This window comes from Homarus americanus, unplaced genomic scaffold (genome assembly GCF_018991925.1).
Source record: "Homarus americanus isolate GMGI-L3 unplaced genomic scaffold, GMGI_Hamer_2.0 scaffold26492, whole genome shotgun sequence".
Classification (NCBI taxonomy): Eukaryota; Metazoa; Arthropoda; class Malacostraca; order Decapoda; family Nephropidae; genus Homarus; species Homarus americanus.
In genome coordinates, this window is record NW_024714197.1 from 67,228 (window position 1) to 86,890 (window position 19,663).

The following is a 19,663-nucleotide window of genomic DNA, read 5'->3' on the forward strand; positions in this document are numbered from 1 at the left end:
GAGATAATTCCTTCCTTCACACGAATAAACAAAACACTTGCCACGAATCTCTATCTACGAATGTAATAACGAATGATTTGTAATTGTTGATGACTACAGTGAACCCTCTGTTTAACGGACTATATGGTGAGGAATGTCCATTATATCGAGGTGTCCGTTAGATGTAAAAGTGTGCTCTAAACTGGACTACCCGCTGAGACATCTTTGTTGTTCAGGGTATGATGTGGTGGTGGTAGTGATGGTTGTGATGGTTGTGATGGTTGTGGTGGTTGATGGTAGTAGTAGTGGTGGTTGAAGGTATTGGTAGTTGAGGATATTGGTTGGAGTTGGTGGTTGGGTATAGTGCTTGGTGGTAATGGTGGTTGGTGGTAATAATGGTGGTTGGTTTTAGTAATAGTGGTTGGTTGGTAGTAGTAGTAGTAGTAGTAGTGATGGCTAATGGTGGTGGTAGTAAGTCAGTACTAATAGCAGCAAATAATAGTTACATCAGAATAAACTAACCGAGTCAGAATGTCTTAAAAGGTATACAATGAAATTTATTCTCCACGGTGTGAAATTTATGTGACTCATTACTCAGAGAACAAACAACAAGAACGAACAACGTGTTAAAAAAGAAAGAATAGTTAAACCGACAACACTAGAAAACCTTTGAAGATTAACCCACGTCAGGAGGAACTGTACAATCAAAGAAGAAATGAGGGAGAAGAAATGAGGAAGAAGAAATGAGGGTGAAGAGATGAGGGTGAAGAGATGAGGGAGAAGAAATGAGGGTGAAGAAATGAGGGAGAAGAAATGAGGGAGAAGAAATGAGGGAGAAGAAGATGTTAGGAAGAAAAATCGTCTTTGTGGAGTATTGAAGGTCCTGGTGAGGGGTATTTCTGTGTAAGCTCTTGTCATCTCCGCCACTTTATCTATTAGCGGTCCTTGTGTGTGAGTGGGGGGGAGGGGTGAAGGGGGAGAGGGAGGGGGGTGGTAAGTGTGTGTGTGTGTGTGTGTTTATGCGGGGGATACAGCTTCGCCTTCGTCGGTGGCTGTAGGCAGTTTATAAGGTACCACCTCCCCTCCTACAGAAGGCCCTATAGCACTGACTATAAGAAGCGCCCTGAGCCACCATCAACAGTGAGGTCGAGGAAGCGGTGGTGGAGGGCGCAGCACAGGCCGAACCCAACCCAACCAAACCCAGCCGAGCCGAGCCGAGCCTGACGAGACAATAAGAGACACCCCCGACACACGGCTTTGTCATTCTCCCCTCGCATGCAAATCCAGACCGTTTGTAACTGTCATGAAGAGGATTATTGTTGAGCTGAAGCGGCAGTGCACGGCAGGCTGGGTGTTGCAAGGCCCTCCCTGGCACCCTCCTCTCCTCTTCCCCCTGACACCCTCCCAACCTCTTTCCCCTGGCACCCTCCCCACCTCTTCCCCCTGGCACCATCCCCCATTACTCCCTGGCCTGTCACTCTCATCTAAACAAAATACAAAATCAACAACAAAACCCAAAAACCCACTTGTGTCACGTCTCTTTTAGATGTAAACAAAAACACTAGACCGACTTTAAGGTGTGTGTGTGTGTGTGTTAGCTGGGGCCGAATAAGCCGTGAATTGAAGCATAACACCGCAGAGACGGATCCACAACTGCCACGTTAAATCACGGGATGAATATTGGGGTAGTTGTTAGTGTGATGACAGTAAGAGGTAATATAGAAGAGAGTTTTTGGTAGATTAGTTGAGGCGTATTACTGTGTGTGTGTGTGTGTGTGTGTGTGTGTGTGTGTGTGTGTTGTAGAGCTAGCCTGACGTGCCTTCACCCAGCCAGCCAGACAGAGTTTACGCTTATATACTACACCACCTCCTCATTCTGGCAACCCCCAACTAATGCCTTTCCTAATGTTCTCCTCGTCTCTCTCTCTCTCTCTACATCTTTACTAATCATCTTCTTCATTATTCCTCCCCAAAATGTATTCCTTAACTTTATACATCATCTTCGTTTATTATTTATTTTTCATTTTCTCTCTACTAAAAAAAAAAAAGTTTCTCTCCCACATGACAGTTTAGGTTCTAATTGCTAGCACCAAATAGTATGTTGGTGTCCCGTAGAGTAAGGTACAAATAGCCAGCTAGCATCACGGTAGCTCAAGATAATGCACAGGACAGCACTGACACTTACATATTGGTCAGGGGTCAACCGGGGCGAGAAGGACACGGGCGGTGGAGTGTGTCGGTCAGGAGGAGGATGATGATGAGGAGGAGGAGGAGGAGGAGGAGGAAGGAGGAGGATGAGGATGAGGATGAGGATGAGGATGAGGAGGAGGAGGAGGTATATAGTGTCTCCTCAGGCCTCTCTCAAAGACACACTCACCGTGGCTTGGTCGTGGTCGCTCTAGATACATATAACAAGGAGCTCCTCAGCCCATCACCACGTCTCTGTTGTTCCTTCACTCCACCAGATGAAAGAACCTGGATGTTACCTCGCAAAATTTTCCAATACAGAGTATGACCTGACCTGACCTGACCTGACCTGACCTGACCTGACCTTATAGTCTACCTCTCTATCTCTATTTTGTATTTATACATTTATTTTTGGGGTAAAATTATTTTTATTGCTTTCTTTGTTTATCTTTTATTTTTATTTCTCTCTCTCCATATATATATATATATCCTGTCCGCCCCCTCCTCCTCCCGTGGGTGCAGGTGTCGCTGCTGGTGGTGGTGGAGGCGGCTGTCAGCGCGTGTGTTAGCGCCTGGGGGCGACACTTGTGACTCCCGACGATTGTTTTGCCTCCCCACCTTTTCTCTCACTTAAGTAAGCTTAATGACGACACTCCTGTTTACTTTTCATAACTCACCCGCTCACCCATTACCTCGGCTCGCTGACACACGCCGCGACATCTATCATAGACCCGAAAAACCCACGACACCGGTGTAGGGTTAAACTAGGAGGGCTAAACCAGCAGGATTAAGCCACTGTGTATGTACAAACAAAGGTAATGTCACCTCTCCTGCTGCATCATGAACCCCAAGATTCAGACTCAAGGATTCGAACCCTGAATCAGTGACTATTGCCTCGGGTTCACGGGTCGAACTAGAAGGAACTAATCCAACTCACTTATACTTCCAAGAATTACTTAGAATTTACTTGTATTCGAACTTAGGAGAAACTAAGTCAACTTATTTATACTTACACACCAACGCCGAGAATTTGGATAAGGAAAAAAATACTCGTTTTAAAATGAGATATTTCAGGTAGATATGAAATTCCACATTTAATACAGATGTTCATTTGTTATTTGATAAATGTCATAAGTTTTTAGCATTTATCACTTACATCAAGATATCAGCATCACTGGAGAGGTTAAGGCCTGTTGTCGTTTACTTTATATCTGTATTATTCTGGCTAAATAAACTGTTTCAACACCTTAACTTAACCTAACCCAACCTAACCTCGATTTTGGGAGCGAGAAGCTACGGCGAAACACGTTAGAAAAACAAATACCGTTTTGACACTGTCGGAAATGTCAGGCAAACTTGAGGTGGTTTTTGTCCGTCCGTGTGTGAGTATTTTGGTCAGTTGACTAAACCCTAAGACCGTCATGGTGTACGCCTAATGTGTGTGTGTGTGTGTATGTATGTATGTATGTATGTATGCGTGTGGGTGTATGTGTACACTTCAACACCTCACAATATCAGTGTGAACATGAACGGAAGAATTAGGTTTCAACTCTTTATCGCCCCATGGAGGGGGGGAGGGAGGAGGGAGGGAAAGAGGAAGAGAGGAGGGTAGAATGGAGGGAGGGAAGTCGGGGGGGGTGGATAGAGGGGGGGGAGATGGGAGGGAAGAAAAGTCACGGAGGGGAAGGGAGGAGGAATGGAGGAAGGAAAGAAGAGAAGGAGGGAAAGTCAGAGAGAGGAAGGGGACGTGGAGGAATGGGAGGGAAGAAAAGCTAGGGAGGGTGGGAGGGGAGGGAAGGAAAGGGGAGGGAAAGGTTTATGCCTTCCATTCCCTTAAAAAACCACGAGTTGGCAGCCATTTCTGGATAAAGTATTCCTCATTACATGTTACTTGAGGTGTACGAACGTGCTGGGGAGCTGGAGGGGGGTGCAAGGGAGGGGGAGGGGGGTACATGGGTGGGAGTAGGGGAAGTAAAATGGGTGGGGAGGGGGTGTGTACAAGAGGGGAGGGGGGCATGGTGGGGAGGGGAGGCAGGGGGAGGGGGGGTGTACATGGTGGGGAGGGGGTGTTCATGGTGGGGGGACGGGGAGTACAAGGGGGGGGAGGGAGGTGTACATGGGGGAGGGGTTGTGTACATGGGGGAGGGGGGTGTACATGGGGAGGGGGGAGGTACAAGGGGAGGGGAGGCACAAGAGGGGAGGGGTGTACATGGTGGGGGAGGGGTGTACACATGGTGGGGGAGGGGGAGGTACATGGTGGGGGAGGGGGAGGTACATGGTGGGGGAGGGGTGTACATGGTGAGGGGAGGTGTACATGGTGAGGGAAGGGGGGGTATAAGAGGGGAGGGGGAGGTATATAGTGGGGGGAGGGGGGAGTGTAGCAGGGGGAGGGGGGAGCAAGCAAGGGGGGAGGTGTATAAGGGGAGGTGTACATGTTGGGAGGGGGGAGTGTACAAGGTGGGGGGAGGGGGAGTGTGCATGATGGTAGGAAGGGGAGTGTACTTGGTTAGGTTAGGTTAGGTTAAGTGCTTTCATTTTACCGTAATGTAAACCTGAATAATGTAAATGATCATAGTAGAATCTCTTCATATTAAAAGAAAAGAAAACAAAAACAACAAAAACAACAACAAAACAACAAAAACAACAAACAACAACAAAAACAACAAACAACAACAAAACAACAAAAACAACAAAACAACAAACAATAACAGACAACAACAAAACAACAAAACAACAACAAAAATAACAAAAAACAACAAATTAATTGTCACTCATTAGGGTAAATAAAAATGTGAATAAAACAGGAAGAAAAAAGAAAATATAAAAACTTAAAACAAAGATAAGAGTCGAAGGCGAGATTAAGAAAAAAATGTAAACAGGAGAAGGAGGGGGAAGAGGAGGAGGAGGAAGAGAAGGAGGAGGAGGAGGAGGAGAAGAAGAGGAGGAGGAGGGAGGAGAAGGAGAGAGGAGGAGGAGGAGGAGAAGGAGGAGAAGTAGGAGGAGAAGGAGGAGGAGGAGGAGGAGGAAAAAGAGGGGAGGAGAGGAGAAGGAGGAAGAGAAGGGGAGGAGGAGAGGGAGAAGGAGGAGAAGTAGGGAGGAGAGGGAGGAGGAGGAGAGGGAGAGGAGGAGGAGGAGGAGGAGGAAAAGGGGAGGAGGAGGAGGAAGAGGAGGGGGAAGAGGGAGGTGGGGTGAGGAGAGGAGGAAAAGGAGGAGGAGGAGGAGGAGAAGTAGGAGAGGAGGAGGAGGAGAAGGAGGAGGAAAGGGTATGAGATAGGACAGCCTTTATTTTTCTTATCGTGCCAGAATCATGAACTCTGATCCAGAAGAACTGAGAAATGCAGAGAGACCTGGCAGTTGTAGCATTAGTAAATATGACAAATTTTGTGACGAGAGTTAGTAAGGGCGCTGTACCCATACCGGAACACTCAGCATGTAAACTTTGTGATAATACCTTAAAAGCATACACTTGAACACTATATTATTGAATGTAACACTCTCAAAGACTTCAGGCCACCTGACTTATTGTATCATGAATTTTGTAATTATACATTGAATCAGGGGTGCTTGAGGACATTCTTGCTGTTTATCCCAAATTTGCTAGCCCACACTGATTAGTCTTCAATTAGAATATGACGTCCAATGTATATGAACCTCTGTCCTGCGTGGCAGTGAACAGTGACATCACCCACATGAATCTGACCTATATATACTGTTAATGAATATAATGTATTTCTTTGTGTATGAACCTCTGTCCTGTGTGGCAGTGAACAGTGATACCACCCTCAGTGTCAAGACCTGACTGAATTACTCACAATAAGCAAACTGTACTACAAACTTCGTCAATAAATTTGTTAAACTAAAAAAAATCCCTCTCTCTGGTTGCTGCCTTATTTATGCATAATGAGTAAAAAGAGAGGGAGAGAGAGAGAGAGAGAGAGGGAGAGAGAGAGAGAGAGAGAGAGAGAGAGAGAGAGAGAGAGAGAGAGAGAGAGAGGTAGAAATAGCCGAGGACACAGGTGAAGGCAGCCAACACTCTACCGCCACTGACAACTGCTGAGTCTAAGGCATATAATAAGAACAATTTGTCTGTCAGCGCTGTGTGTGTGTGTGTGTGTGTGCGTGCGAGCGTGTGCGTGTGTGTGTGAGCGTGTGCGTGTGTGTGAGTCAATCAACACCACATAACATCAACTATTCATGTAAGTTACAGAAATAAGCCTTCCTAAGCCTCCCTTCTGAACCAGCTGGCGACGGTCATTCACCACCTGTTGGCCACAGTTAACCACCTGAGCTATGGAGGAAGATAATTATATATCCAATTATCACCTTGTAACCACCTGGCCTTAACTACCGAAGATTAGACACCCCAGTTGACTTTCCTTCAGAAGATCAGCCATCCTAACGCTACCTGGAAGGATTAGGTTGGGTTAGGTTAAGTTGGTGTTAGGTTAGGCTAGGTTAGGTTAGTCTAGGTTAGGTTAAGTTAGGTGTCACTGTACTCACCATCTTAAAGTACTCATTTATAGTAGTACTCATCCTCTCGGGTCTGTAAATAAGGACCACTTAAATCACCCAATACCTGTATAATGACTGAGTACCATTTCACACGTGACTCAATCAAGTTCACTATAAATAAATTCCAATCTTATCTCTAAAATAAACTACCCCCCAAAAAATCACAAAGACGCAAAGACGCAAGAAGCAACAGTATTCATAGGCTGAGACAGCGTTGTTTATACATGGACTGTCACACTGAACTAAGCTACCTACCTTTTACACAACAATTAACCCCCTTCCCCCCCCTCCCCCCACCATCCTTCCTCCACACCTCCTCTCCTCCCCGCTAGTACTCCCACACGTTAATAACCACCCCACACCCACACCACATTACTTTTTTTTACCAACAAATTATAGCTAGTTAAGAAAAGTCATAATATATAATAATAATAATAATAATAATAATAATAATAATAATACACACACAATAATAATAATAATGTTTTACGTTTTGGAAAATGAGAAATGACAAGGAAGAGTCTGGTTTAGGGTGTGTGGTAAGGTTGTTGTGTGTTTGTGTGTGTGTGTGTGTGCAAACAACGTATATATATAATTATCTAAACACCCATTTAAACATCACCATTTTACGTTTTAACATAACCAACAAAATTTAACATTGTCTATAGAGATGACTTCAGCACCCAGGAGTAAGAGAGAGAGAGAGAGAGAGAGAGAGAGAGAGAGTTGATGTTACTTGTGTTACTAAATAGACGAAAAAATACAATAAAATAAAAAAAACATGCACAGGTTCATTAGAGATGCCAATGGCGTAAGTCGAGGTGCGCATTAACGAATTAACCAAAGAAATTATATTGTGGAGAACGACAGGAGACGACAGGGGTGAGGCGAAGCTGTCGGCCATGCTGGTAAAGTCTCCCTCGCTCGATCCCTCCCACCTCTCCCTCCCTCCCTCCTTCCCTCCCTCCCTCCCTCCCTCTCCTTCCCCCTCTCTCTATTTCTCCCCCTCCTTGCCCTTTTCATATTCTTCCTCCCTCTCTCCCTCCACCCTCACCTGCTAAGGTAAATATGACACACCTGCCCTCTGACAACATTACAAGACAGGATATATATTTTATGATCAGCTGTGGTGGTCAGACACTTTAGCTGCCAACACACGTTACCTGGACAACCATTTTCATCACCACCATACTGACACCTTATTACTGCCAACAACCACCATGTTGTCATTAATACTGTCAACCATTATCACACTACCACCAACAACCACAACGCTGCCAACACTTACCACAGTGTTCATAACCACCATCTCACCACCAAGAATTACACCACCATACTACCAACAACTATCATCACCACCCTTAACTGACAACCATCATCGCCATCAACCGTCAAACCACCAACCAATCCACCATCACACTGCCAACCAACCAACCAGCCACCACCACTGCCAACAACCACCACCACCACCACTGCCAACACCCAGTAATTAGGAGCAGGTGGCGCGGTTACCTGTGGTGAGGAATTTGACATGATTATCAGGTTGCCGTCTTTACAACCTGATTAATCAATTTTGAAAAACGAAATTACTTGTAGAACACTGAATAAAAAAGCACAGTAATTGGAAATATTGAGTGATTGCATCAATTTTTGAAGTTGAAATTTGATCTGATGAAGACCGAAATGTACCTTAAAAAAAAAAAGGACCCTTCCCTCTGGTCAATGAAGTCAATACAGTATTATTATTTTTTTTCATACTTCCCGATATTCCCTTGTCAAACTTATTATCATTTAATTTGTGTTATTAAATCTTCCTTCTATAACCTTTAAGTTCCTCCTACAAAAATAAATAAGGAGTAGTGGAATAGTTTTGTGTGTGTGTGTGTGTGTAGTTTTTCTGGGGTGGGGGGAGGGGGGGTTAGAATAAGTCAATTGTTTCAAAGTGTTTAATTTGTTTTTTCGTCATTCGCTTGTGTCTTGTTGTCCAATTTCTAAAAAACAAAATACGGTTGACATGCGCACCTTAGCTTTTGTTTATCGTGACATGTCCACCCCAAAAACAAAATACGGTTGACATGCGCACCTTAGCTTTTGTTTATCGTGACATGTCCACCCCAAAACAAAATACTATTGGCAGGCGCATCAGCTGTTCTGTTTATCATCCCTCGACAATGTAAGATAGGCCTACACTTTTAAATTTTCATATTGTTATTTACTCTTTTCGTTATGATGTTATTGTTTTAGTAATTGTGTTTTATATATTTAATGATATGTTATGTCAGTTCTTCATTCTGACAAGATGAGAAATTTAGTTTCAGACAAATAACTTTTATGATTTATGAAGCGTTGTTATGTTATGTTATGTTCACACTTGAGCTACGCTGAGAGCCACACTTGAGCTACACTGAGTCACACTTGAGCTACACTGAGAGCCACACTTGAACTATAAGAGCCACACTTGAGCTACACTGAGAGCCACACTTGAACTATAAGAGCCACACTTGAACTATAAAAGCCACACTTGAGCTACACTGGGAGCCACACTTGAGCTACAGTGAGAGCCACACTTGAACTATAAAAGCCACACTTGAGCTACACTGAGAGTCAAGCACTTGAGCCACACTGGGAGCCAATTGAGCTATACTGAGCCACACTTGAACTATAAAAGCCATACTTGAGCTACACTGAGAGTCAATTTGAGCTACAAAGAGCCACATTGAACCAGAGTACACTTGAGAGTCACACTTGAGCTACACTAAGAGCCACACTTGAACTATAAGAGCCACACTTGAGCTACACTGAGAGCCACACTTGAACTATAAGAGCCACACTTGAACTATAAAAGCCATACTTGAGCTACACTGAGAGCCACACTTGAACTATAAGAGCCACACTTGAGCTACACTGAGAGCCACACTTGAACTATAAGAGCCACACTTGAACTATAAAAGCCATACTTGAGCTACACTGAGAGTCACACTTGAGCTACACTGGGAGCCACACTTGAGCTATACTGAGAGCCACACTTGAACTACAAGAGCCACACTTGAGCTACACTAAGAGCCACACTACCAATAATAATCACCCATAAAAATAGTTTCATAATTGTGTCATTCTCATTGGGTAGAAAACTTCGCTTCAGGACCACTAAAAACTAGACACATGAGGTATGATGATCAATATTTTTATATTACCATCAACTGAGTAATATTTACCTATACAAATTTCTAAACTATGTCTATGGCGGTTCTTGATCCATATTTTATTAATCTGTATTTCTAATTTATTTTTGTTTACTATTTATGAATTTTGACATTAATAGATTAAGATGTCATTAGGATATTTACAGTTGATATTTATTTTTTTTATTTTTTTCATATGGACTGAAGTACAAAATGTAAATTATCATGAAATTATGTGGGAAATTCCTTAAGCATATTTTATATAATTATCGGAAATTATATAAGAAAAAAATCCTTAAATACCATCTATAAACTAACTAATTATGCGAAAAAATCCTTAAAAAAAAAAAATTACTCCCGCGGTCTCTTCACACCAACTCGTACGCCGCCGAGTTGATAATGGCGCTGGAGCGTTCGTGAGAGAAGCGGGAAAAAAATGCATCATAGTGCATTATACTGTAAATAATATATCATCATAATCTTCTCTCTGACGTGGTATAAATTTTTACACAGTTAGGAATTTCCGAGGTCTTGTAACGAAGACATCGGGGCTGAAGAAACTAGACCGCTGAAAGTGATGTGTGATGGAGTGTTGTTTTCGCGTCTTGATTTCATACCGTCGTCACCATGTTAGAGTGTGTGTGTTTACCTTCGTCGTACTTTTTTAAATAGTTATCGTACCGTAAGAATTTTTTAAGACGGATTTTTAAATTTTTTTGGAAGATAATTTTATTTGTTTTGAGTAATTTAACCCTTTATTAATATTATAAGGTAGAATATTTATTTTTTATTATCCATATTCATTATTATTTGTTAAGTAATAAACCTCTTGTGTAAATTGGTTTTGTGACAATTTCTTTTATATTCTCTATAAGTAATTTTAGGATCACTAATAATGTCATGGGAACATTTATTATTATTATTATTATTATTATTATTATTATTATTATTATTATTAGTTATTATTATTATTATTATTATTATTATTATCATTATTATTACTGTTATTAGAATCATTCAGCATTTGTATAAAAATATTCACTCAACTTTTGGTCAACAGAACGCGGCTAAATTCGCCTTAGAAAATGTCAGTTCAGAAAAAATAAAGCTTGGCATGAATTTGTAAGCAGGAAGGAGAGTGATGTGGGGTGAGGGTCGTAGGGAAGGGGAGAGAAGGGGAGACTAGTGGGGAGGGGAGAGAAGGGGAAGATGGTGGGGAGGGGAGAGAAGGGGGAGAGATGGTGGGAGGGAGAGAAAGGGGGAAAGATGGTGGGAAGGATGGGAAAATACTAAAGGGCGAGGGTGGGGAAAGCAGCAGCAACAGAAGGGTTAGTTCTGTATGAAGACAGACAGGAAGAAAGAGGACCATCGGTAAGCTCTTTGATACCAGCTCCACCCCTGTGTTTCATTTATTTACCTTATTATAACGAGTCGCTAATTATATGCATCCTGTTACTCATACGTGGGAAAAAAAGAGCCCCCCCCACACACCACCCTGTTGAAACTGTGTGTTGTTAAGCATCTGATGATAACACTCTTTTGGAACCCCTAGTCTCTCCTCTCTCTCTCTCTCTCTCTCTCTCTCTCATTAAATGCAAACTTTCTCATAGTAAAATCCCACAAAAGAAAATATCTTAAAATAGGTTAATTAGACCCGATGAATAGTATTAATCCGAGGAGAAATAAGACACTTGAAAAGAGAGTGAGAGAGAGAGTAGAGAAGTGGCAAGTTGTAGGAGGGAGGAGGAAAGGGGGAAGAGGAGGAAGAGGAGGGAAAGAGGAGGGGGAAGAGGAGGAGGAAGAGGAGGGAAGGAGGAGGAGGAAGAGGAGGAAGAAGAGGGAGGAAGAAAGGGAGGAAGGAGGAGGAAGAGGAGGGGGAAGAAGAGGAGGGAAGGAGGGGGAAGGAGGGAGGAAGAGGAGGGGGAAGAAGGAGGAGGAGGAAGAGGAGGGGGAAGAAAGGAGGAAGAGGAGGAGGAAGAGGAGGAAGAGGAGGAAGAGGCTATGTTTCTTGTTTCTCACAGTGTATCTATCTCTCCGCTCCCTCCTATTGTGTCTCCTGTTTTGATCTCCAGGAACTTCTCTCTCTCTCTCTCTCCTCTCTCTCTCTCTCTCTCTCTCTCTTGTTTGTTTCACTTTACTATACATAGTCTCTTGTTGATGTTACTCTCATTAAGGTTATTTCTATTTTTTTTTTTTATAACAATGGTTGGTATAATTAGTCTATGGTATTTTGTATAAGTTTCCTACGATAATTTAATAGTTATCATGATTCAATTAATAGATACTTATTAATTATCTCGTATATCGCCACCGTGATGCTTGTTAACACTGAATAATAATGAAAGTTAAACAAGTATCATTTTATTTTTATTGTTAGTATTTTTTTTTTAAGCATTGTATCGTTTATTATTTCCCTATTGGAGTGAGGTACAAACATCTTGGTCCATCGTCGACCAATCAGCGACCAGCTTGATGGTAATAAGAGGAGGAGCTTATCACTAGACACGCCCCCTCCTTACTGCCCAATTACCCATCATTATCGACCTCGTTGTTATGATCAGACGATATGACAACAACAAGCTGAATCCGATTTTACAAGAGATGAACTTTTATTTTATTTTTCTTATAATATCACACGAGTTTTGTGGTTAATATTGAATAAAGGATTTTTATAATTTTTTTTTTTAATATCTCAGAGTTTATTTTTTTTTATTTTACTTTGGTTAATGAATAGTTATTAGATAGTGAGTGAAGGAGTTTACATTTAGGGGTATATATCATTGTTTAAAGCCAGTGTAACTCAAGTGGGTTTCCCTATAGCGATGTATCCTTATATATATATACACCCACCAGTATCTCTCTCTCTCTCTCTCTCTCTCTCTCTCTCTCTCTCGCTCGCTCGCTCTCATCCTCGCCCAGCTTGACAGTCCGGCGGAAGGGTTTTTGTGGAGGTGTATAAAAATGTAGGAGTGGATGATCAGGTTTCTGGTCGCGCCTGACAGATGGCAGGCAGAGCGGGGCAGGAGTGTCTTAGCCCGCCGTGTTTATTATACCAGAGCAGTGGGGTCATACTCCCTCCCTGCCTGGCCTTACTGCCCTGCCCTCTTGCCCTGCCCCGCCCTAGCCCTGCCCACTATCCCTTACCACATACTCTTCTTCACATACTGTGCATGCTTGGGAAAACAAACCTTAATATGGCGGTCTTAAAAATATAGTAGTTTTTTTTTTGTATGGTGACAGAGTTGTTAAGAATATAGTACAAATATTTGTCTATAGTTTTACATAACTGCGATTAATTAAAAAATATAATCACATGATGAATAATATCTGCGATTTTTTTAATAATGCAGTTATAGTGTTTTATTTCTATACAGTAATTGAGAATTTTTAATAAATTATCGTAATATTTTGCTTTCATTTTTATTTTCAACTGACTGAATTCTTAGCAAAAATATAATAATAGTTTTTAGATATTATTTAAAAACTAACTGCGAATTCTTAACAAACTATAAATATTTCCTTCTTTACATTTTTTACATACTGAGAAAAAATCCTTATTTCTTAATTTTTAACAGTAAATGAAACTCGTATCTAACAAACCACAATACGAGCTTAAACACCTTTAGTTATTACCGAATCACAGCAACACATTATAACACCAATAACAACAACAACTCTACAATACATTATAATATTTCTCAAGATATGTAAATAACAACGAGCAAATCACCACCCCCCCCACCAACAAATTATTGAAATCACACGAGGCATTGGAGGGGGGTAGAAAGAAGAAGTGGGGAGGAGGGGAGTGGGAGGGGATAAGGGTGTGTATTTAGCATATGAGATGGGAATCGGCACCAAAAATGGACTTGAACAGCGACCAATGTAGTGATAGTAATCTAGGGAGGGGGAGGGAAGGGGGGGGGAGGGGAAGGGATTAGCTCGCAACACACCGTACCTACGCCTTTACAGTGGCACATCAGAATCACTTCACCATTAGCACATTTGCACCATTAACGGGGTGAACTATGGCTCCTTGTGGTGGTTGGGTCGTTGGGTCGTTAAAGTAATAAGATGTTATCAATTGTAATTATGCTAAATCCTTCCTTCCTTCATTCCTCCCTTCCTTCCTTCCTTCCTTGTGACTGCTGGATGTTTTAACTCATAATCTCAGCATCATGTGTGTTGAGATCTGTCTGTCTGTCTGTCAATGAATTCTTGTCGTCTTTATCATTTTATCTCTTTATTTATTTATACCTTCTGATCTTTACACACACACAGACAGACAGACAGACAGACAGACAGACAGACAGACAGACAGGCAGACATACGGTCAAAAACACGATCTCTTTTCTTCTTCCTCCTCAACTCACGTATTACAGTGGTGTGTGTGTGTGTATGTGTGTGTGTGTGTGTGTGTGTGTGTGTATGTCTAGTCTCATGTCTTATTTTGTGTCTTCCTCTCATCTATCTTCATTATCATTGTCTATCAACCTCTTCCTGTATATATCTCTTCCCTTAGTCCATCAAAGTCACATTTCTTAACTTTTATCAAATTTCTTACTTATTCTTTCTTTTGTCTGTATATTCATTTATTTACTCCCTGTTTAATTTATGTTTATTTTGAATTTCGTCTTTAACTTGTTTCATTATTATTTAACTGTGTTTCATCTTTATCCTGTTCCGTCTTTTCCTCATTATTTTACGTTTTCTGTCTATTCTACTTTTTCATTTCGATTACATATCCTAGTTCCTATTCTATCTTTTTCATTCCAATTCCAACTTATAATTCCAATTCCAACTTCTTATTCCAATTCCAACTTCTCATTCCTATTCCACCCCATTCCACACCTCTTCCACACCCATTCCACCCCATTCCACACCCATTCCACCACTTCATAATTCAGATAATTCAGTGGATTTTCCGGTTTCAGACTGATATCAGGGTAAGCGCACCTCGGACTACCGCCTACCTGGGGAGACTCGCTTAATTAAAAGTAGGAGTCGCTGCTTATTGTGTTGGGAATATATCTGGATCACAAGAAAGATTTTTTTGTTTATTTACAAGCTCTCTCTCTCTCTCTCTCTCTCTCTCTCTCTCTCTCTCTCTCTCTCTCTCTTAGGTTATTTCACCTGAAGATTAAACACTCTATTGGTTTAGTATACTTGTCGGGGGTTGGGTTAGGTTAGGTTAGGTTAGGTTAGGTTAGGTTAGGTTAGGTTAGGTTAGGTTAGGTTAGGTTAGGTTAGGTTAGGTTGAGTTAGGTTAGGCTGGGGTAGGTGAGTGATAGATTAAGCTAGAGTAGTGATGGATTAGGGGAGGGGAAGGGGAAAGTAGTGAAGGTCAGATTAGGTTAAGTTGGGTTAAGTTACTGGTGTATTAACTTAAGGTAGATTAGGTTAGGTTTGGCTAAATTAATTGTGGATTTGGTTAGGTTAGCGTACTATTAGGTTGATTGGATTAGTGTATGGTTAGGTATGGTTAGGTTAGGTTAGGTTAGGTTAGGAGAGGATGGTTACTCTAAGGTGAAATAAGCTGGGGGACGAATCTTCACGTGATCCAGATTTTGTCTCTGTTAGATAAGACGAGAGGCTCAGGATGGTGGAGAAGCCACTCTAGGGATGCATTAGCCGAGGAGGGGAAGAGGGAGGAGGAGGGGAAAGAAGATGAAGGAGTAGAGGGAGAAGAAGGAGGGGGAGAGGAGGAAGGATAAGAAAGAGTAGGGCGAGGAGGAGGTAGGGGGAGGGGGTAGAAAAAGAAGAAAGAGGAGGAGGGGGGGTAGAGGGAGGTAGAGGAGGGCGAGAAGGAGATACGCTCACGTCAAACCCATCTTGGATTACATCACTTGGGGCGGATTAAGATCATATCCTTTTTTAAGACTTTCCGGGATTACATTAAAGGGGGGATTTAGCGTCATATCATCCCAAGGCTTCAAAGAGTTATTTAGCCTTTTCCGGGATTACATTAAGGCTTCAAGAGCTATTAAGAGATGTATGGATGGATGGGTAACTTAGATTACTTGATCGAGGTATTTAAAGTTATTATAATATTAACTTGGGGGGCCATACTACTGCTAAGGGGGTCATATCACTGCTTAGGGGGCCATATCACTACTAAGGGGGCCATATCACTGCTAAGGGGGGCCATATCACTCCTGGAGGCCATACCGAGGTCTGCTGGGGTAGGAGGGAGGGAAGGGTCTCATTGTTCAGTGACATATAGAGAGAGAAATCTACGGAATCCTCACTCCCTGCTAGTCTAACTTACTATATTGAAACACATATACAGGTATATACTTCGCCTTATAAGCATCTTCATATATACTCTCGTGGATGGGCAGACACTCACTATAAAATGATATAGGAGAACAATAATACCTTCAGCAAGTATAAATAATCTAACTCAGCATTTAAACAATCAAAAATCTTACCATCAAGATCTCAAGGGAAAATAAATCAAAGAAGATCGAATATATTAACAAGATTTGGTATCGCCGTTGTGTTAAATACTCGGTAAGGAAGAGTAGGAGGAATGTTTATGTTTATTTTTAAAACTATCATTATAAACGGTAGAAACTATAAGTATCATGTTAAGACGTTGTTTATGTCGTCGTGGATGTTGTATAGTTCGATTGGTATTTGTTTTTCAAGTCGTCTATGATAATTTTGTGGTATAGTTTGATTGTCATTTGTTTTCACGTCGTCTATGATAGTCGTATAGTTCGATTGGCATTTGTTTTTCAAGTCGTCTTTGATAATCTTGTGATATAATTTGATTGACATTTGTTTTTCACATCGTCTATGATAGTTGTATTGTACAGTTCGATGTGCATTTGTTTTTCGTGTTCTCCCACCACCATGTACACTGTCGACTGATCTCTAGTAGGTCCCCTCACTGTTCTCACAACCCCACAACCCTACGCCACCCCTCACTCCTCCTTCCCCTACCATCCTACCCCCCTCCACCTCCACCATCCTCTATAGTTAACCAAGTATCAGAGGAAATGAAAGAAAACATTGTATTTATGAGTTCCGACACCATAAGAGATTAACCCCTCGTGTGTTTTCCCTCCCCGAGACGGACTTCCATCAGGCTCTATCTCAACGATACATCTGGCTCGACCTAACCAGATGTTGGTGGTGATAGGTGTGTGAGGTATGGCCCAGCTTAGTGCAATTGGGGAACGTGAGGTTTTAGTTTGTTTTTTCCTTAAAGGGTGAATGTGGTGACTGCATGTTGGACGCCATGGTGTGTGAGAGAGAGAGAGAGAGAGAGAGAGAGAGAGAGAGAGAGAGAATGGCTAAGTATAATGTGTATGTGTGTATGAGTGATGAGTCTATATGTGTGAGTGTGTCCGCGTGAGTGAGTGTATATGTGTGAGTGTGTCCGCGTGAGTAAGTGTATATGTGTGAGTGTGTCCGCGTGAGTGAGTGTGTAATTGAGTTCGAACTATCGAGGTCAGCTTCTGTCATCATTACGTCATCATTACGTCACTATGGAGAAGATTCTTAAAACCCCCCAAATACCCGTGTGAAGCTTATGACGTCACCGTACAGAACATTAATTAACCTGTGTGACGTCAATGAAGGTGGTTATTTTCCCCCCTTTGTTATTTTCTTCAATCAAACATTACTAAGAGAGATATAATGTTATTTACCGTTATTTATTAAGACTTGGGTAATGTTATTATTTTTTTCACAGTACTAAAGACTTTTATACAGGGTGGTGGAAAATGAATACCCAGATTATATATTTTTTTATATTCAAATCTTTGGTGTTCTTTTTGGATGACTCTGTACAGTATATGAAAAAAAATAATCTTGAGGAAATTGTTTATATAATAGTATCAGGTTAATAATTATTGTTTACTATAATTTAGAATGTTATTGCTGTATATATGACAAGAATTATTGTAGTTTTATTTATTTTTCAATATAGGTGAAATATTAAAATTTTTACTAAATTTAATTGTTTATAATTTTTAATTTTTGTTTTTTTTGTCTAAGTATTTTAAGTTATTTTATGGATACTCATCTTTTTCTTGTAATAGTATAGATGAAAATAACATTAAATAAAAACAACGAAATAAAAAATTAATTTCATAGTAAAAAACATTAAAATAAAAAATAAAAATAAAAAATAGTGTAAAAAAATATTTACCCCAATTGTAAAATAAAAAAAAAACGAAAAAACGATAATAGAACGAAAAAATAAATAAAAACAATGAATTAAAACCCGAAATTAAAGCTATTGGACAAACAGACAGACACAGACAAAAAAAACCCACCCACTCTCAATTCTACACGACGACTTGGCACATACCTACCGCCCTTGTGCCCTTCCTTGACAGCAGGGTACCAGGCCAGGTTACCACAGATAAATACCAAAATATTGCTGTGTAATATACCACAGTTTGAACCGATATAATCTGTAAGACATATGACCAAGATGTTAACACTCACGGTGAACCAGTCAGGTGTGTTTGGGTATACTCACCTGAGGTATACTGTATTATACTCTGATAGTGATAATGATAATAATAACAAATAGTAATAAAAATAAAATATTAATAATAATAATAATAATAATAATAATAATAATAATAATAATAATAATAATATAATAATAATAATAATAATAATAATAATAATAATAATAATATAATAATAATAATAATAGTTAAAAAGATACTTAGACATTCAGATAGTTAATTATATAGTTAAATAAAATTAATTTCTACCTCCTTAATTTTTGAGTCAGTATCTTGTGTGCATCAAAAGTACTCACGCCAAATATATTTTATACTATTAAAACACAAAGTACTCGAATATATATAGTTAATATAGGTACTGGAGTGAATGTATGTGAACTGAGTGCCTGTCCGAGTACAAAGAGTGAGTGTAAGTGCGTTAGTGCGGGTTAGTTCTATTCCATCTCGTAGTCAGTCAAGAACGGCATAGATAGAGCTGACTGGCGCATATATTATATAGTATTAAGAGCCCGTATGTGATATATGAATGGTGGCTTCTTATAAGGTTGGTATATACAGTACATTGTTATAAGGATCTTTTTCATTAACCCCTTGAGTACGATGACTTAACCCCTTGAGTACGATGACTTAACCTCTTGAGTACGATGACTTAACCCCTTGAGTACGATGACTTAACCTCTTGAGTACGATAACTTAACCTCTTGAGTACGATGACTTAACCCCTTGAGTACGATGACTTAACCTCTTGAGTACGATAACTTAACCCCTTGAGTACGATGACTTAACCCCTTGAATACGATGACTTAACCCCTTGAGTACGATGACTTAACCCCTTGAGTACGATGACTTAACCCCTCTTGAGTGACTTAACGCGATGACGATGACTTGAACCCCTTGAGAACGACGATGACTTAACCTCCTTGAAGACGATGACTTAACCCTTTGAAGACAACAACCCCTTGAAGACGATGACTTAACCCCTTGACGATGACTTAACCCCTTGAAGACGATGACTTAACCCCTTGAAGACGATGACTTAACCCCTTGAAGACGATGACTTAACCCCTTGAAGACGATGACTTAACCCCTTGAAGACGATGACTTAACCCCTTGAAGACGATAACTTAACCCCTTGAAGACGATAATACTTAACCCGATAACTTGAACGAAGACGATGACTTAACCCCTTGAAGACGATGACTTAACCCCTTGAAGACGATGACTTAACCCCTTGAAGACGATGACTTAACCCCTTGAAGACGATGACTTAACCCCTTGAAGACGATGACTTAACCCCTTGAAGACGATGAC

The 19,663-nt window shown here is 40.8% G+C and overlaps 1 protein-coding gene across 6 annotated transcripts in view; it reads left to right on the forward strand.

Annotated features, from left to right (window-relative positions):
- The window catches only part of LOC121878491 (dachshund homolog 2-like), a 143,404-nt gene that overhangs the window by 53,563 nt on the left and 70,178 nt on the right, over positions 1-19,663 (forward strand). For 5 of the 6 annotated variants that reach the window (XM_042384790.1, XM_042384781.1, XM_042384766.1 and 2 more), the window contains exon 2: positions 14,795-14,806. The exons of the other annotated variant lie outside the window; for it this stretch is intronic. In XM_042384790.1, coding sequence (XP_042240724.1) covers positions 14,795-14,806 — 12 coding nt within the window. The remainder of the gene's footprint in view (positions 1-14,794; positions 14,807-19,663) is intronic. 6 annotated transcript variants of the gene reach the window in all.